The sequence below is a fragment of the Chelonoidis abingdonii genome, chromosome 3 (assembly GCF_003597395.2).
Source record: "Chelonoidis abingdonii isolate Lonesome George chromosome 3, CheloAbing_2.0, whole genome shotgun sequence".
In the NCBI taxonomy this organism is placed as follows: Eukaryota; Metazoa; Chordata; order Testudines; family Testudinidae; genus Chelonoidis; species Chelonoidis abingdonii.
In genome coordinates, this window is record NC_133771.1 from 67,283,499 (window position 1) to 67,298,382 (window position 14,884).

At 41.6% G+C, this 14,884-nt stretch overlaps 1 protein-coding gene and 1 long non-coding RNA gene across 3 annotated transcripts in view; one reads left to right on the forward strand and one right to left on the reverse strand.

Moving 5' to 3' along the window:
* The window catches only part of LOC142046562 (uncharacterized), a 35,886-nt gene extending 28,134 nt beyond the window's left edge, over positions 1-7,752 (forward strand). Inside the window, exons 2-3 of the long non-coding RNA XR_012655506.1 lie at positions 5,991-6,134; positions 6,739-7,752. This is a non-coding gene — a long non-coding RNA (uncharacterized LOC142046562). The remainder of the gene's footprint in view (positions 1-5,990; positions 6,135-6,738) is intronic.
* The window catches only part of ME1 (malic enzyme 1), a 366,579-nt gene that overhangs the window by 3,239 nt on the left and 348,456 nt on the right, over positions 1-14,884 (reverse strand). For both annotated transcript variants that reach the window (XM_032806059.2, XM_032806060.2), the window contains exon 13: positions 1,535-1,633. In XM_032806059.2, coding sequence (XP_032661950.1) covers positions 1,535-1,633 — 99 coding nt within the window. The remainder of the gene's footprint in view (positions 1-1,534; positions 1,634-14,884) is intronic.

A 14,884-nucleotide genomic window follows, 5' to 3' on the forward strand; every position in this document is an offset into this window, starting at 1 on the left:
CCCCCGAGATGCAGCATTTTTTACTTCCCAAACAGATTACGCCTCCTATTTCTAGGGAAGGGTGAACTATCTTTTTTTTCCTAATTATCACTGCCTCTCTATATCACAAATGTCTTAGGCTTGGGGACAGGCTATGATCTCAAATGGAAAACCTGTTACCTTGTGATTTGCTTTCAGGGATTGATCTTGACCCCATCCTGCCCCCTCTGAAGTTCTTTGAGTATTTCCACAAGAGCTCCTCTTTGGGTCCATGCATATAATTATCACCACTGAATAAGTCATTACTGTTAAAGTTTGTGTGGCTAAGCCCTGGAGCCCTGTATACAAGCCTGAACTGCTTCCAGTATTTGCTGGAAAACAGGCACAGCCCAAGTGTTCATAGATTCGAAGGCCAGAAGAGACCACTGCGATCACCAGTCTGGTTTCCTATATAACACAAGCCATAGAACTTCCCCAAAATAATTCCTAGAGCATATCTCCAACTATGAGGGAGATCAGACCAAAAATGAATTAATCAAGTTACAAATTTTCCATTTTTTTCCATTAAATTTTGCACTTAAGTTAAAAAGATTACTTGTCACAGTGAATAGAGGAGGAGAGTTTCCAGCATGTTTTGAAAGGATTTGCCAACCACAAAGGCAGTCTGATTTTAGCCTGAGAAGTCTGCTTAGAGATGTTTTGACATCTATGGAACACAGCTATTATCAACCTGAAAAGAAGAGAACTACAACAAGACTTTTTATATGTACCTGGGATCCTGTTACCAAATGAATCAAGGATAAACATTCTACAAGTAGGGAGCTATTGACAACACTGCTCTTCCAAAAGGCTGTTCAGTAAATGAGATTATCTGTAAGATGATAACCCACTCAGAAATAAAACTGAGAACTCATGGGAGACAAAAAGCCAGAGGGAAGGTAGAAATGGGGCTAAGTCTGTTGTTTTTCAGTGCTGCCAAAGCTGTGGGTTATCAAATTACTTTGGGCACTTTATAAGCTTCCGACGTAGTGCAGTCAATTTGGCAAAATCCATGCATGAAAAAACTATATTTGACTTCACAAAAAACCTACTTGTTCTGATGGGTCAAGATAAGGAGGATTGGAACAAAATCAAACAGCAGCAGGCCAAAGGAAGGAGGAGGCTGGCATGTGAGAAGGCATTTATTCTCCTGAAAGGGAACTAAAGGATAGAAAACTTGACAGTATAGGATTTCATGATTCCAAACTTCATGCAGCAGATGCTATGAACAGCACATGCAACTAACCAGGTGGTACAGAGTAAGCAGTAGAAACATTATTCTACTGTAGTCACCTGTAATTAAACACTGAGTATATCATATTTTCAGCTCCTTCACTCCTATACCTGAACAGTAAGAATTTGAAATATTAAAAAAAACACTGCTTGCTTCATATCACGATTGATTTAAAATGACTAATGAATTCTGAAAATATTTTACTTCCACTAATCTAATTTTAACATATGCAAAGTGCATGGGTAGTGGAGAGTTGCTGCAGAATGAACTGAAATCACTTACCTTCACGGCAATTTTCAGTGACACATCTCGAATAGTGACTAATGGAGGGTATAGACGACCTTCTTCTAAATGTTTCTTTGAAACCTGTTGAGCTATCACCTAGAAATAAAGCAGAAGGCAGATTTATTTTAAACCCACAAGCCTACTTTGCAGTAAATCAGTTCAAAAGTAACTTTTGTAGTAAGTACACTTTCTGATTTTGCCAGATACAACGTTCTCTGCACAGCACCGCTGTTCACAGTTCTTAAATCTAATATTTTGTAGAAAATAAAGTTGCCATTAAGTATATGAATGTATTTTTCTTTAAATGCGTATTGACTTTTAGTTATTCCTGTGCTTTTGTTTTCTTCTTCCGTATACAGCGTTTCACTGAGACTATGTGGTACTGAGACCTTAAGCCAAGGTGATTTCAGAATTTCATTTGAATCAATCCATCAGCCTACCTGTGTTATTTCCAAAACCACATGCCACACAAGAGGAGAAGCAGCTCCAGAGCTTGGATATGTTCAGGGCTCTTCAGTGTTATTCTGACAGGACTAAATCTTTCAGAATTGCCCCACGTCTATTTGTAGCTGACTGGTCCAAAGGGTCAAGACCTTTCATCCCAGAGACTCTTACAATGGATAACACAATGTATTAACTCTCTCACTATTAGAGTTTACTCCACCAGAGATCAAGTGGCATCCTAAGCAGGCTTCCACAACATACAATATCTGAGACCTGCAAAGCTGCTTCATGGAGCAAGCTGCTTATGTGTCTTCAAGAATTACACACTGGACTTGGCTGCCAGATAATGATGCAAACTTTTGGAGAGCTGTACTCCAATCTCTGTTGGACTGATGCAGCTGATACTCTTCATACCCATTGTTCTGGAAAGGTTACTGTTTACTGCCAGTTCCTTCAGAGCAGAGGGAAGCTTGGAGTGTCTCCCTTGCTGCTTCTGCCATGTTCTCAAAGGATCCCTCCTGTTCTGGGCAGGAAGCTCTAGCCAGCAATGCTAGTGGTGACCAAGACCTCCTTTTAATTCAGACCTGTGAAGAAGTTCCACGCCAAAGTCTATTAGAAGGCAGGCCTTGGTAGGGCCATTACGGCCATGTTGGCAGGTTGTTTTGATACCAGCCCAATCATGGGTGGCCTGTCTATTGCCAGTCCTGAACTGGGAGTCAGTATCACATACCTCCAGATATCCTTGCAGGTATTATACACACCTTTCAGATGATAATTCCCTGCTCAAGTCAGGGGGAAAAGAATTGCCTGGTGATGGGAGGAGAAATCTCTCTGTGGCAGTGAATGTGGCTTTGGCTCCATTGGTAGTGGGCCCTGTATCAAAGCCTGTGCTAGTGCCGTATCCGGTGCTGACAAGAGCAGGGAGACTGTCAAAGGCACACCTCGCTACTGGAAAGGATTCTGTCTCTGGGTCCGGTGCCCAGGAGAGCAATGAAGGAGGCTCGTTTAAGAGTTCTCTCAGTATCAGGAAATTGGGATTTCTGGCTCTGGGTCCCAGGCCAGCACTGGTCTTGGTGTCAATGTTGGCAAAGGTGAGTCTGTCTTCCTTAACCTAGGTGTTGCTACTGGAATCTTGGTGCTATCCTTCATTGGTGTTGAAGATTTTGAGAGCTTCTTTCTCGGTCCAGAGTCCTCTCTGGAGGATGAATATGTTGCCCACTCTCAACTGCATTTGCACTCAGTGCAGGCAAACCTTTTTGCTCCAAAAGACAGTGCTGAATTCTCTTCCCTGGAGTTGATGCCATAGTCAGCACTGAGGCCTTCAGTGCTCAGGTGGTGTGCACCTTCTTCATCTTCCTTTCCCTGCTGGTACTGGGGGTGTCGTTCACAGTCAGTGGGACACTCCCCAGAGACAGAATCTTCTGTTCATATACAGGGGATGTCTCCATTCCTGGATCTGTGGCTACCCTCATGGATTGCTCCTACGGTGTACTTTGAGCCTTGTTTCTCGGGATTTCCAGGTGAATGTTGAAAAGGAGCAGCAGATAGCATGCTTGTCTGGAAGATGTGCTTCTATGAGACAGAACAGGCAATGCTGCGTTAATCTACGATAGGTATTAGTCCATCGCAGGAAGGATGGGATTGGATCTGGTAGGTTCTGAAACTGGCATAGCTAGCAGTTAGTGCAGGGTCTCCCCATGTCTGTCCTGACTGCTGCTTTTTTGAAGGGTAGAGTGGGGGAGCATGCAACAAAAATCAAACAAATAAATTTAATATAAGGAAGAAATGAAGAAAAATGGTTTTCACTGGAGAAGAATTCTGAAAATCATAAGCAGGTTAGAAACAGTCCAGGTTCTGTCTTGCGGGCATGGGTGGTAAGAGGGTACTGAGGGAGGATCAGGGCTGCTTCACCCTTTATATCCTCACACTGAAGCATGAGGAGACTCAGGGTGCATGCCCTGCCGGACCTTGCAATGCAAAGATTCCAAATTCACATGCTTGGGGCACATGCACACCTACAGTGGAATCCACATGGACACATACTTGAACAAGAAAGCAACCTAGAGCTTTATTTAACACTAGAAGCCTCCACACTAGCATCAACTTCCTGGACACTACAATCAGCTTCAACAATGGAACCCTACAGACAAGAATCTCATGGATCATCACACTATCTGCACAGATCCAGTAACTACCCCAAACACACCAAGAAATCTGTTATCTGCAGCCAGGCCTTCAGAAACCACTGAATATGCTCTGAGGAGAAAATCTAGGATACAGACCTTAACACATTTAAAACTGCCTTCACCAAACAAGGACACTCCACCAGAGAAGTAAATCACATCATGGAACAGGCAATATAAATACCCCAGGAGAATATGCTTCAATACAAGGGGGAAAAAACCCTCCAGCTGCACACCCCTAGTTGTCACCTACCACCTCACACTGGGATCTCCTTAATGGGTATCATTAAACAGCTGTAACCTATACTGTATGGAGACCTATACTGTATGGAGACCATACCTTGAAATAAATCTTTCCTGAACACCCTCTTCTGGCCTTCAAACAACAGAAGCAAGCTCTCCACAGACCAAGACCCAGCAACTCAAAGTAGCACCTGAACCTGGCATAACAATAGATGCAAAACATGCAGACATATCTTCACTGCTACCATGATCAATACCCCCCACAACACATCTTTCAAAAACCATGGGTACTATACATGTGGTGTACCTGCCCCAGTGCACTAAATACCCCAGTAACAACTATGTGGGTGAAATGAGACAATCACTATGCTCTTGAATGAAGTCACACAGAAAAATAATAGGCGATAAATACCATATCACTCATGGGTGAACGCTTTTCACAAAACACTCATGGGTGAACACTTTTCACAAAACAATCACTCCATATCTGACTTCTCAATCCTTATCCTCAAAGGAAACCAGCACAACACCTTCAAAAGATGAACCTGGTTGCTTAAATTCATAACTTTGCTAGGTTATAGGGTTCCCAACCCTCCAGGATGTTCCTGGGAGTCCTCAGGAATTAAAGATTAATCTTTAATTAAAGATTATGTTGTGATGAAACCTCCAAGAATACGTCCAACCAAAACTGGCAACACTAACCAGGCACTAAAAATCCTGGTCTGAATAAAGACACTGGATTTAGGGCTTATTACAACAATCTGTAACCCACTAATCCCCCTCTTTTGACCTATGACTGCAGGGATGGTTAACAGGCCACTTCACCTTGAATAGTCCTTTAGAAAATCTCTGTGTTAACTAGTTATGCTAAACAATCTGTTCCACCTTGTATTTAGCTGTGATACTCTGCGTACCTTTCCCAGACCTGAAGAAGAGCTCTGGGTAGCTCAAAAGCTTATTAAAAGATATTACTTCATTCACCTTGCCCTTCTAGAGCTTTATTGTCTGTCTTGAGTCATAGCATTGAACTGAATTTGATTTTAGTAACATTAGGCTTTCAAATGTTGTTGTTATGCTGTGGATTGGATAGCCCACAGGTAGTGTGTCTTTGATCTATGGGCAGTTGCAAATTTCACTGCAGCCACTGAGCAGGATCACTGCCTTCCACTCAAGCTAAATGAGGGAGTAGTTAAATGCCCCTTTGTTTAGAGATAGCTGACACAACAGAATCCACTATCCATATTACAGACCGGCATGGCATGGCTGACAGTAGGAGCTGAACCATGGGGTATGAGTGCAAATGCTGAGGGTGTAGTATTGTTTGGTGGAGTTGCGTGTGACAGTGAGTCAGAAGAAGACAGAGAAGGCAGCTTTCCAAGGAGACAAGAGAAGCAGAAAGCCCAGAGTGAGTGCTCTTTAGGTTGAGTGCTGGCTGGAAAGTGACTTGGGGGAACAGTGAGTAAAGAAGCTTTCTCCTGTTGTTCGATTCCTACTGTGTCCAGGGAAACAGGACTTTGTGTACACTCTTTGTAAATAAACAAGACTGCATCAAAGAAATACCTAACATAAGTTTCTTCATTTAGGCTATGTCTATACTACAGCCGGGATCGAAGCTCTGAGATTGATCCACCAGCAGTCGATTTAGTGGGCCTAGTGAAGACCCACCAAATTGACAGCAGATCGTTCTCCATTCGACCTTGTATTCTACCCTCGACGAGAAGAGTAAGGTAAGTCAACGGGAGAGTTTCTCCTGTCGACGCCCCACGGTGTATACCCTGCGGTAACTTGATCTTAGGTACATCGACTACAGCTACGTTATTCACGTAGTTGGAGTTGCGTAGCATAGGTAGACTTACTGCGGTAGTATAGACATAGCCCTAGTGGAAACAACCTCCAAGGCCCTAAATATTGGCTAACCACTCAGGCTAAAAAAGGGTTACGTTATTATAGTAACTTTAAGTAAATCGAGGAATCATCCTTAACTGTCATTTACACACAGCCTTATTTTAAATTCTGTTGGAAGAGGGAATGCTGGCCAAGACAATGGCAGGTTATATACCCAGTACATTCACATACATGCAAACTATTGCTATCAAACTATGAGCATTTTAAATTTAATCTTGAAAAGTTTATTGGGCACTAAAAATCCACTAGAGGGAGCCACAATAATTAGGAATAGAAAATATAATCCTGTTTTATTTTGATTTCCCCCTTAACAACTAGTGGTTGTTCGCTTTTCCCCCCAAGAGTAAACAAGCTCTTTGATATTTATATTTGTCAGAAGAATAAGTAAGATCTGTTTCTAATTTGATTTGTTCTTGGATTTAACAGGTTAGGATTTTGCTGGGGACACAAGGCTTGAAGAAATTAGCTGCTGTTAGCTTAAAGGATCACAGAGAAAATTCAGAAGTGAAATGTTTTGTTTTGTGGCAGGAGACTACAGGAAGCAAATTGGAGAATAAAAACTGGACACTATTCTGGATGAGACCAGTGACAACCTTAGCTCACATGGAATCTAAAAGAGTTTCTGTGCTGTACTTCTATAACAAGGCATTTGAAACAGTGTATAAACACAAACACAAACTAATATTTTCAAAAGAAATTTCACATTCAAGTGTACTATGACTAAGTAAAAGCATTTTCAATTAATTTATGTTTTTAATAGAAAGGGAAATAGTCCAGCATTTAAATAGATGTCATCCAAGACTGAGCACATGGTATCAACCAGGTGCAGACATCTTGGCTATTTGGGAACATATTTTCTTTAATGAAAAGGTTTAACAAGATTATCTCTGAAGTGAATTAACTGTAGGCTTTATAGTGCCAAGAGTATTTCATTAGTTTATAATTGACATTTTTGTTGTGCTTGGTAAAGTTTAGAGGAACAGGTAATGTTCCTTGTCATTGCAGAGAAATTGCCTGCTTAAGAGGCATTATAGCTCAGAGTACCTTAGCTTTATCATCCAAAATCAGTTACATTCTAGTTTACTTGATATGAAGGACAGAACATCTGAAGTACCTACAATAAGTGAACTGTTCCTTCTATCAGAATTAATTGAAGAGGTGGCAAAGCAAGAGGTCAATAGTTGCAGGCATGCAGCCTGGCTTCATATTTTCAATAGCTCTCTTTTACAGATAAGCCTACATTACATGCCAAGAAGGTCTTTTCATTTAACAGTTATGTTTTGGGAGTCTTAAAATCTGGAGCTTGCTTGGCACTTCCATTCACAATTGTTTTTCAGCTTTTAATATAATTATTTCAAAACCTACATGAAAAACAAGGTATACTGTGATTTTAGTCCTTTACGGAAGATTTATACCCTTTTTCTCCCCTTCCCTCAGGACTTCAATGAACCTCAGATTTATCTTGTCCCAGTCCTCCAATTTGTCTAGGTCACTCTGGACCCTACTTTCCCTCCCAGTTTAGTGTCATCTGCGAACTTGTTGAGAGTGCAATCCATCCCATCATCCAGATAATTAATTAAGATGTTGAACAAAATTGGCCCGAGGCACTCCACTTCATACTGGCTGCCAACTAGACATCGAGCTGTTGATCACAACCCGTTGAGCTAGCCAGCTTTCTATCCACCTTATAGTCCATTCATCCAATACATACTTCTTTAACTTGAGGGCAAGAATACTGTGGGAGACCATATCAAAAGCTTTGCTAAAGTCAAGGTATATCACGTCCACTGCTTTCCCCATATGCACAGAGTCAGTTATCTCATGATAGAAGGCAATCAGGTTGGTCAGGCATGACTTGCTCTTGGTGAATCCATGTTGATGGTTCCTGATCACCTTTCTCTCCTCCAAGTGCTTCAAAATGGATTCCTTGTGGACCTGGCTCCATGATTTGTCCAGGGACTGAGGTGAGGCTGACCAGTCTGCCGTTCCCTGGATTCTCCTTCTTCCCTTTTTTAAAGATGGGTATTATATTTGCCTTTTTCTAATCGCCCAGGACCTCCCCTGATTGCCATGAGTTTTAACACCTCTTACCCTCAATGATTTGGACCTTTTTTGGTGAGGGTTCCCTTAGTAGCCCATCCATGCTACTCCTATCTCTTACTTGTTCACACAGTTCAATACAGAGTGGTGAGTTTCCCCCCTTGAGATCGAGATCCAAACATGCTGCTGTTTCCAGCACAATTAGTGCCTGCAGTATGAGACCAACTGTGAATAGTCTATCCCCATAAGTATCATGAATGGCTGTGCATTAACTTCTGAGCTACCAAGACTGACTATATAGGGTAAAGATATTTGCTCGTGTAAAATTTCATGAGGGACTTTCATACTGCACAATAACTTATACAACAAAATCTGCACTAAAAACAACTTTGAGGAGATAGACCCTGTTTTAAGAGATTTAAAAGTACTGTATCAGCCCAGTTTCCAGAACACCGTTGTTTGACTGCTAGTTAAAACTGCCTCTGTCAGCAATCAGTTTTTGCTGGTCTTTTGGACTGCCACTTAAGACATGTTTAAATTCATGTATATAGAACTTTTCATCCAGCAGTATTCCAAAGCACTTTACAAACTATATATGGGAATCACTTAACCCAAACCAAAATGAAGCTACTTCTAGAAAGAAATGAGGCAACTGTTTAATGACACGCAGCAGTTTAGGACAGTAAGTGAAGAATACCATATCCAATTGAAATTACAGGGGAGGATTTGAGCAGGCAGGATGTAATTATCCAAAGTCCTCTGAGATGTATCATTGCCCTTCTTGGATGGTTAAAGTCAATGGAAACAGTCTGGCCTTTTACTAATTTTACTGACGGAAATTGTGAATGTCCCTCAGAGGGAGCGCAAGCTGATGGCACTTTTTAAAGGTGCCAGAATATACCTTGCTTAACAAAACTAGTGTTGGAAACTCCAGATGATTCACCTTGCAGCTGCCCGCCAATAAGTACTGTAGACCAAAGGAGCAACATATTACATTTGCTTCTAGTTATCTTGCAGAAGAAATCCACGGTGCTGATCTTACGCCTGAATAGCCTGGGTCCCAGTTGTCTGAGCCCACTTTCCTGCCTTTACTCCATCAAGGTAACTTCAGCAGGAGGAAGAAGAAAAGCTTAGTGGAGTTGGGAGCTGGGTATTCTAATGTCTGGAGCTGTTGGGAATGTGTCTGAGCCTCAAAATCAGGATGAAATGTAGCTTCTTTTCCATAATATTTGTTGGATTCACTTGTTTTTAAATCTTCTGGATGCTACCCACTTGTCTTAGGTGTCCTCAAAGAAACTCAGTCAGCTGCTGTGGATATTTGAACATGTTCCACATTTTTGTGATGCTGTTAGATTCTACTTGATGTAAAGTATAGTAGAAAGCACAGTAAAACCCTGTAAATACTTGTCGCAATAATAATACATTGGAGTTTACCCAGTACATAAGAGATAACACCTGCTTATTTTTTTGAAAGTTCCACAGGATCTTTAATAACTTACAATGATCAGGGTTGTAATGTGAAATCTAATATGAAAGACTAGATTACAGCAAAACAGCCTTCTAACCCTAACTGCATTCTGGGGCATTGGCTGAATACTGTCTCAAAAGAAAGAATGCCACCTACTAAATCACTAGTCTCATTTCCTTCAGAACCTAATTTTTTCTTGGAGGTCTCCCTTCCAAGTATTGATCAGGTTCAATATGATTTTAATTTATGAGTCCACAATCTGAGAAAAATGGCTGCAGATTGAAAATGAAAATTTAAATTAATCTCTTTTTTTAATGTTTGATTTTAGCTATTGCCAATAATTAAAATATTTGGTTTGAATAAGATTTTCTCAATCACGAATCATACTCTTTTCTGACAGATCATGAAGCAAAGCGTGAATGTGTAACATATACAGTCTGTCATGGAAAATATTGTGAAGTCACAAACTCCAAACAATCACTGAAGCTAAGCAGGAGAAGATGACAGAGAAGGAAATCTTAAGAGGCCTGAAACCCTAAACTAAGTTTAATAGAAAACTGAAGCACTTACATTTTTTATTTCTATGGAAAGCAAAAAATAAGGAGTCATAAGTGCACACATTAGACACTGGAACAATTTATCAAGGATTGTGGTGGATTCCCCCATCACTGACAATTTTTAAATCAGGATTGGATATTATTCTAAAAGCTATGCTCTAGCAATTGTTCTGGGGAAGTTCTGTGGCTTGTGTTATAGTGGAGGTCAGACTAGATAATCATACTGGTCCCTTCTGGCCTTAGAATCTATGAATTTGGAAAATTATTTTCTCTGTTTGCCATTTCGTCTAGAATATTTGGTCTCTCATTGGCTCTTCACCAACTGTGCTTTAGCCTTATATCTATAAATATTTAATTCCTCAGGAAGCAGTGAACAGAAGGAGTCTTTTTCACTGAATGCTTTGGTATGCACTTGAGTATATGGTTCATTCCTTGGGTGTTACCTACTTCTGTGATGCTAAGAGATTTGAGCTCTAGTTTTTGAATCTTTTTATATTTTGTCTCTTGTCTCTTCAAATTTTGTCTGCTTGTGTCTTGTTTGGTGCCTCTATAGATGATTAGTTGTTTGGGAAAATTGATTTCTGGTGCAAAAGGTTTGTCTATTTATGTAATGTGTGCCATAAATGTGCACCAGACTTTACAAACATGTAGAAATACTGGGTCCATACCCTGCGGAGTTTTTAATCTAATTAAGAAAAATACAATATATGAGATAAACATTCACGTGCAAGAAAGAATAGAGACATTAGTGGCTGGACAGCAATATAGGAAGACTAAGAAAGAATGTATTTGAAGGTGAAGAGACAACAGTGGAGAGATTCTGGGACTGGAGTGATGGGGTCATAGCAGTGAGGTACTTTAGTTGTTGCAATGCCTAACCCCTTCCATGCCCTGCTACCTAGTGGAATCCTGAGTTCTGAGTTGGGTGCCCGGGCTCCCCATAAATGGCTTGGAAAGACTTGGCTGCTTAAGAAAGGGAACATAAGAAGCCAGAATGCTGAGAAAGGAGCCACCTAAGCTCCAGAGAAGTCAATAGGAACAGAGGACAACAGTAAGGGTGGAGAAAGTTCCATAATGCTCAACCTGCTCCTTCCTACTCTAAATTTGCTAATATGACTATGTGTAATGCAATGAGAGGCTCTTTGTCCTGTTCCCACAGTGGCTGCTAATGCAGATGGCCACAGGGCAAGCTTACATGTGCAGGTAGCTCAGAGGCCAAACTTTTCTCCTTTGCTCCCCTGACTCTCAGTTATGTATGATTGACCTCTTAGAACCACCAATGATGGACCTTCCCAAACTTCCCAATCACCATACAGTCTTCTGTTGAGTGGAGAGCAGAGAGGGAAAGTTCCCACCAAGACAGCAAAAAAACAACAAAAATTAGGAAGTAAAATACAACAGAAAATAAAAGATAATCATAGAGAAACGAACAGAGACAGAAAAGGTCAGGCGAGAAAATGGAAATAAAATACGATGCTAGTAACTAGCAGAGCACAGCACAAGGAAAAACATGATAAGGAAACCCTTCCACCAATTTCTCACAAGAGGACTCCATTACAAAAATGCTAAAAACCCTTGGGCTAAAGACTCCAACAAGATAAAGATACTCTTGAAGAATTACAAACACTAATGAAAGCAATAATAAACACATCCAAATATGGCTAAGATATTTGGTAGAGTTTCCTTTAGTCCACAGTTGTATCAGTATCTCCCTATGGTTGTCTCTCTGTGTAGCATAATATTTATATAGATGCACATACTCCTGAGGGCATTCAGCACCAAAAAAATTAAAATTCTGCACCAAAAAAATAAAATTCTGCACGTTTTAAAATTCTTCCAATTTTGTTGGTCAAATAAATGTGGTGGCTCCAGCATGGCCCTGGGGAGCATAGGCCACTGGCTGCACAGATATGGGAGATCAACGTGAAGCTCCCACTGGGACACGGACTCAACCGTGAGGCTGCACCCAACCCTGACACAGCACAAGGACAAGGTCTGCCCAGAAACGTACCAGGTCCTTACCCATCTGTGCCAGGTGCACCAGGTATGGCCAGGCAGGCTCAGCAAGGCAGGATCCAAGTGTGGAGGGGCTTAGTGTGAGGAGATCCAGGTGTAGGTTGAGAGTGTTCTGTGTGGGGCAATCTGGGTGTGGGTGTCTCAGTGGGGGATCCAGGTGTTGCATGGATCTGGATGCACTAGGGCTTGTTGAGGCATTCTGGCTGCAACAGTGTTGGAACTCTGCAGAGGGGTCCAGGTGAAGGTGGTGGGGTTGTGGGGGAGATAGAGCTCGGCAGGGAGGACTAGCTGTGGGATCTAGATGCTGGGGAAGTGGGGCTCAAGGGGGTGGGGATCTAGGTGAAGCTGATTGGGGCTCAGTGGGGTGGGGATCCAGGTATGGATGATTTTTCGGAGTCATCCAGGTGCAGGGGGAGAGGTATTTAGCAGGGGGGGTTTGAGTGTGGGGGATGAAGCTCGGTGGGAGGGTCTAGGTACAAGGGGGTCAGGATGCACGGGGGTTGGGCAAATGGGGGAGCAGCTCCCTGTATAGGGATCCCTCCCCCTGCAGCTGAGAAGCGATGGGTGCAGGAAGTGGGAGAGGGGAGAGGGGAGAGGACTTTGCAGAGCTTCCTGCAGGCGGGAGAGAAATCTGGGAGTGGATCTGACCTGGCCCCGGATGCTGTGCAGGGGAAAACTAAGTCCCATCCTCCCCAGCTCAGCTGGGACTAGCAGTTGAGCCCAGCGCAGGGTAGGAGCCACCAGCTGGGTCCCACCTCCTGCCCCACAGTGATTTAGCTCTCTGCTGGCTGCCCTGGGCCCCCAAAACACTGCTTGGAAGGGTTGCATGACTACTCTTGTGGCGTCCCCTTGCTTCCCTGTTAGAAAGTCATTTTTCTGCAGGGAAGCAAATAAATCTGCAGGGTACATAAATTCTGCGCATGCGCAGTGGTGCAAAATTTCCCCACTAACACACAAAGCAAACAGAGTATACTGTATACATGCACAAAAAGCATATGTAGATATAGTACTAAGAGAATTTTGTTCCTTTTAAAAAGCTTTTTATTAAGGCAAATTTATAATGAAATTTTAACATACTACATCATATATTACTTATTCAGGATCAGGTTAATATTAAAAGAATCTGGCTTGATGGCTGGGGAGCCCTCCTCCCATGAGTATGCTAAAAAGGGTGACCAAATTTATAAATATGTATCCTCTTTTTGTTGCTTCTCTTGTGTACATGTGACAATCAGGGTCCAGACATCCCAGGGGGAGAACAGAAGGGTTAAACTCAAAAATAAAAGCAATTAAACCAACTGATTGAATACTATGTTATTTTCCTGTAAGAGGATATCAAGATCTCTTATGAAACTGTATAATGCACTGAACTTAATAATCATTATGAGATATGTACACAGATTATGGTTATGAAGGTATGTGTGTGTATATATATAGAAAAATTAATGGTTACTGTGGTGCAGCTTCAGCATCACCTCACAACAGAGTGGTAAAGGAATCAGGCAGGAAGAGGCTACCTCTCCAACCAGACAAGTCTGGCTTTGAGCACCTAGCCATTGTCCAGCCCAGAAAAAAACTAGTACGGAACCATCCAAGCGAACAGGAACAGCTGAAACTGAAAAGAAAATGTAATCTTTGGAACCCAACAAAGAAGAGAGTTTCCCCTACTTTGAATATCTATAGTGACTGAAAAAAACACAAACTCTTTTAAAATGGAAAGGGTTTGAACTGAAGGCTAATCAGAACTTAGGGGACAGCCTTGAGACAGGAGGCTGTCTGTGAATGCTGGATACCTCTGACAGCTAGGGGGACATGCTGGAGAATTGCTTTGAAGTAATAGATAACTTATTAGAAAAGGGATTTTAGCTAATATGAAAGTGTAAAGCCGGAGGTGGCATCTTTATGTTTATTTTCTGTATAACATGTATATGTTTGTTTCCCCTTACTATTTCATTTTTGAATCTGTGGGTTATTTTTTATAAATAAGTTTTTAAATACATTTATATATAAACTTTTTGTTTATTTTTATCCCAAGCAGATCTATGGTGTGCAAACTGCATGGAGTATATATGCCAAAGTGAGCTGGTAACTGGCAGACTGATGTCACCCTAGAAAGAGTTACTTGGCTGGTGAGACTTTATGTTTGTGGGCAGGCTACTGGTGACAGAGAATTAACCACAGCCGCGTAGCAAAAGGTGCCTAAATTCCCCCAAACCTACAGAGCTGGTTTGAGGGAATCCCTTACTGGTCTGGGCGGAATCCAAAACATCATAGTATGTACTTGGCTTGAAAGCTTTTCTATTGCAAGAACAATTTATACCTCAATTCCATAGGAGAAGTCATATTTTTCCAATAATGTGAAATACAAAGTCTTACTGCTAACAATAAAAAATTAATTGGTCATTTTGTTATAAATGTAGATCCTTTATTGGACCATTAAGTAGCAGGTCAGGGGATCTCTAGGAAGGCACTATTTGGGCATAAAGATGAA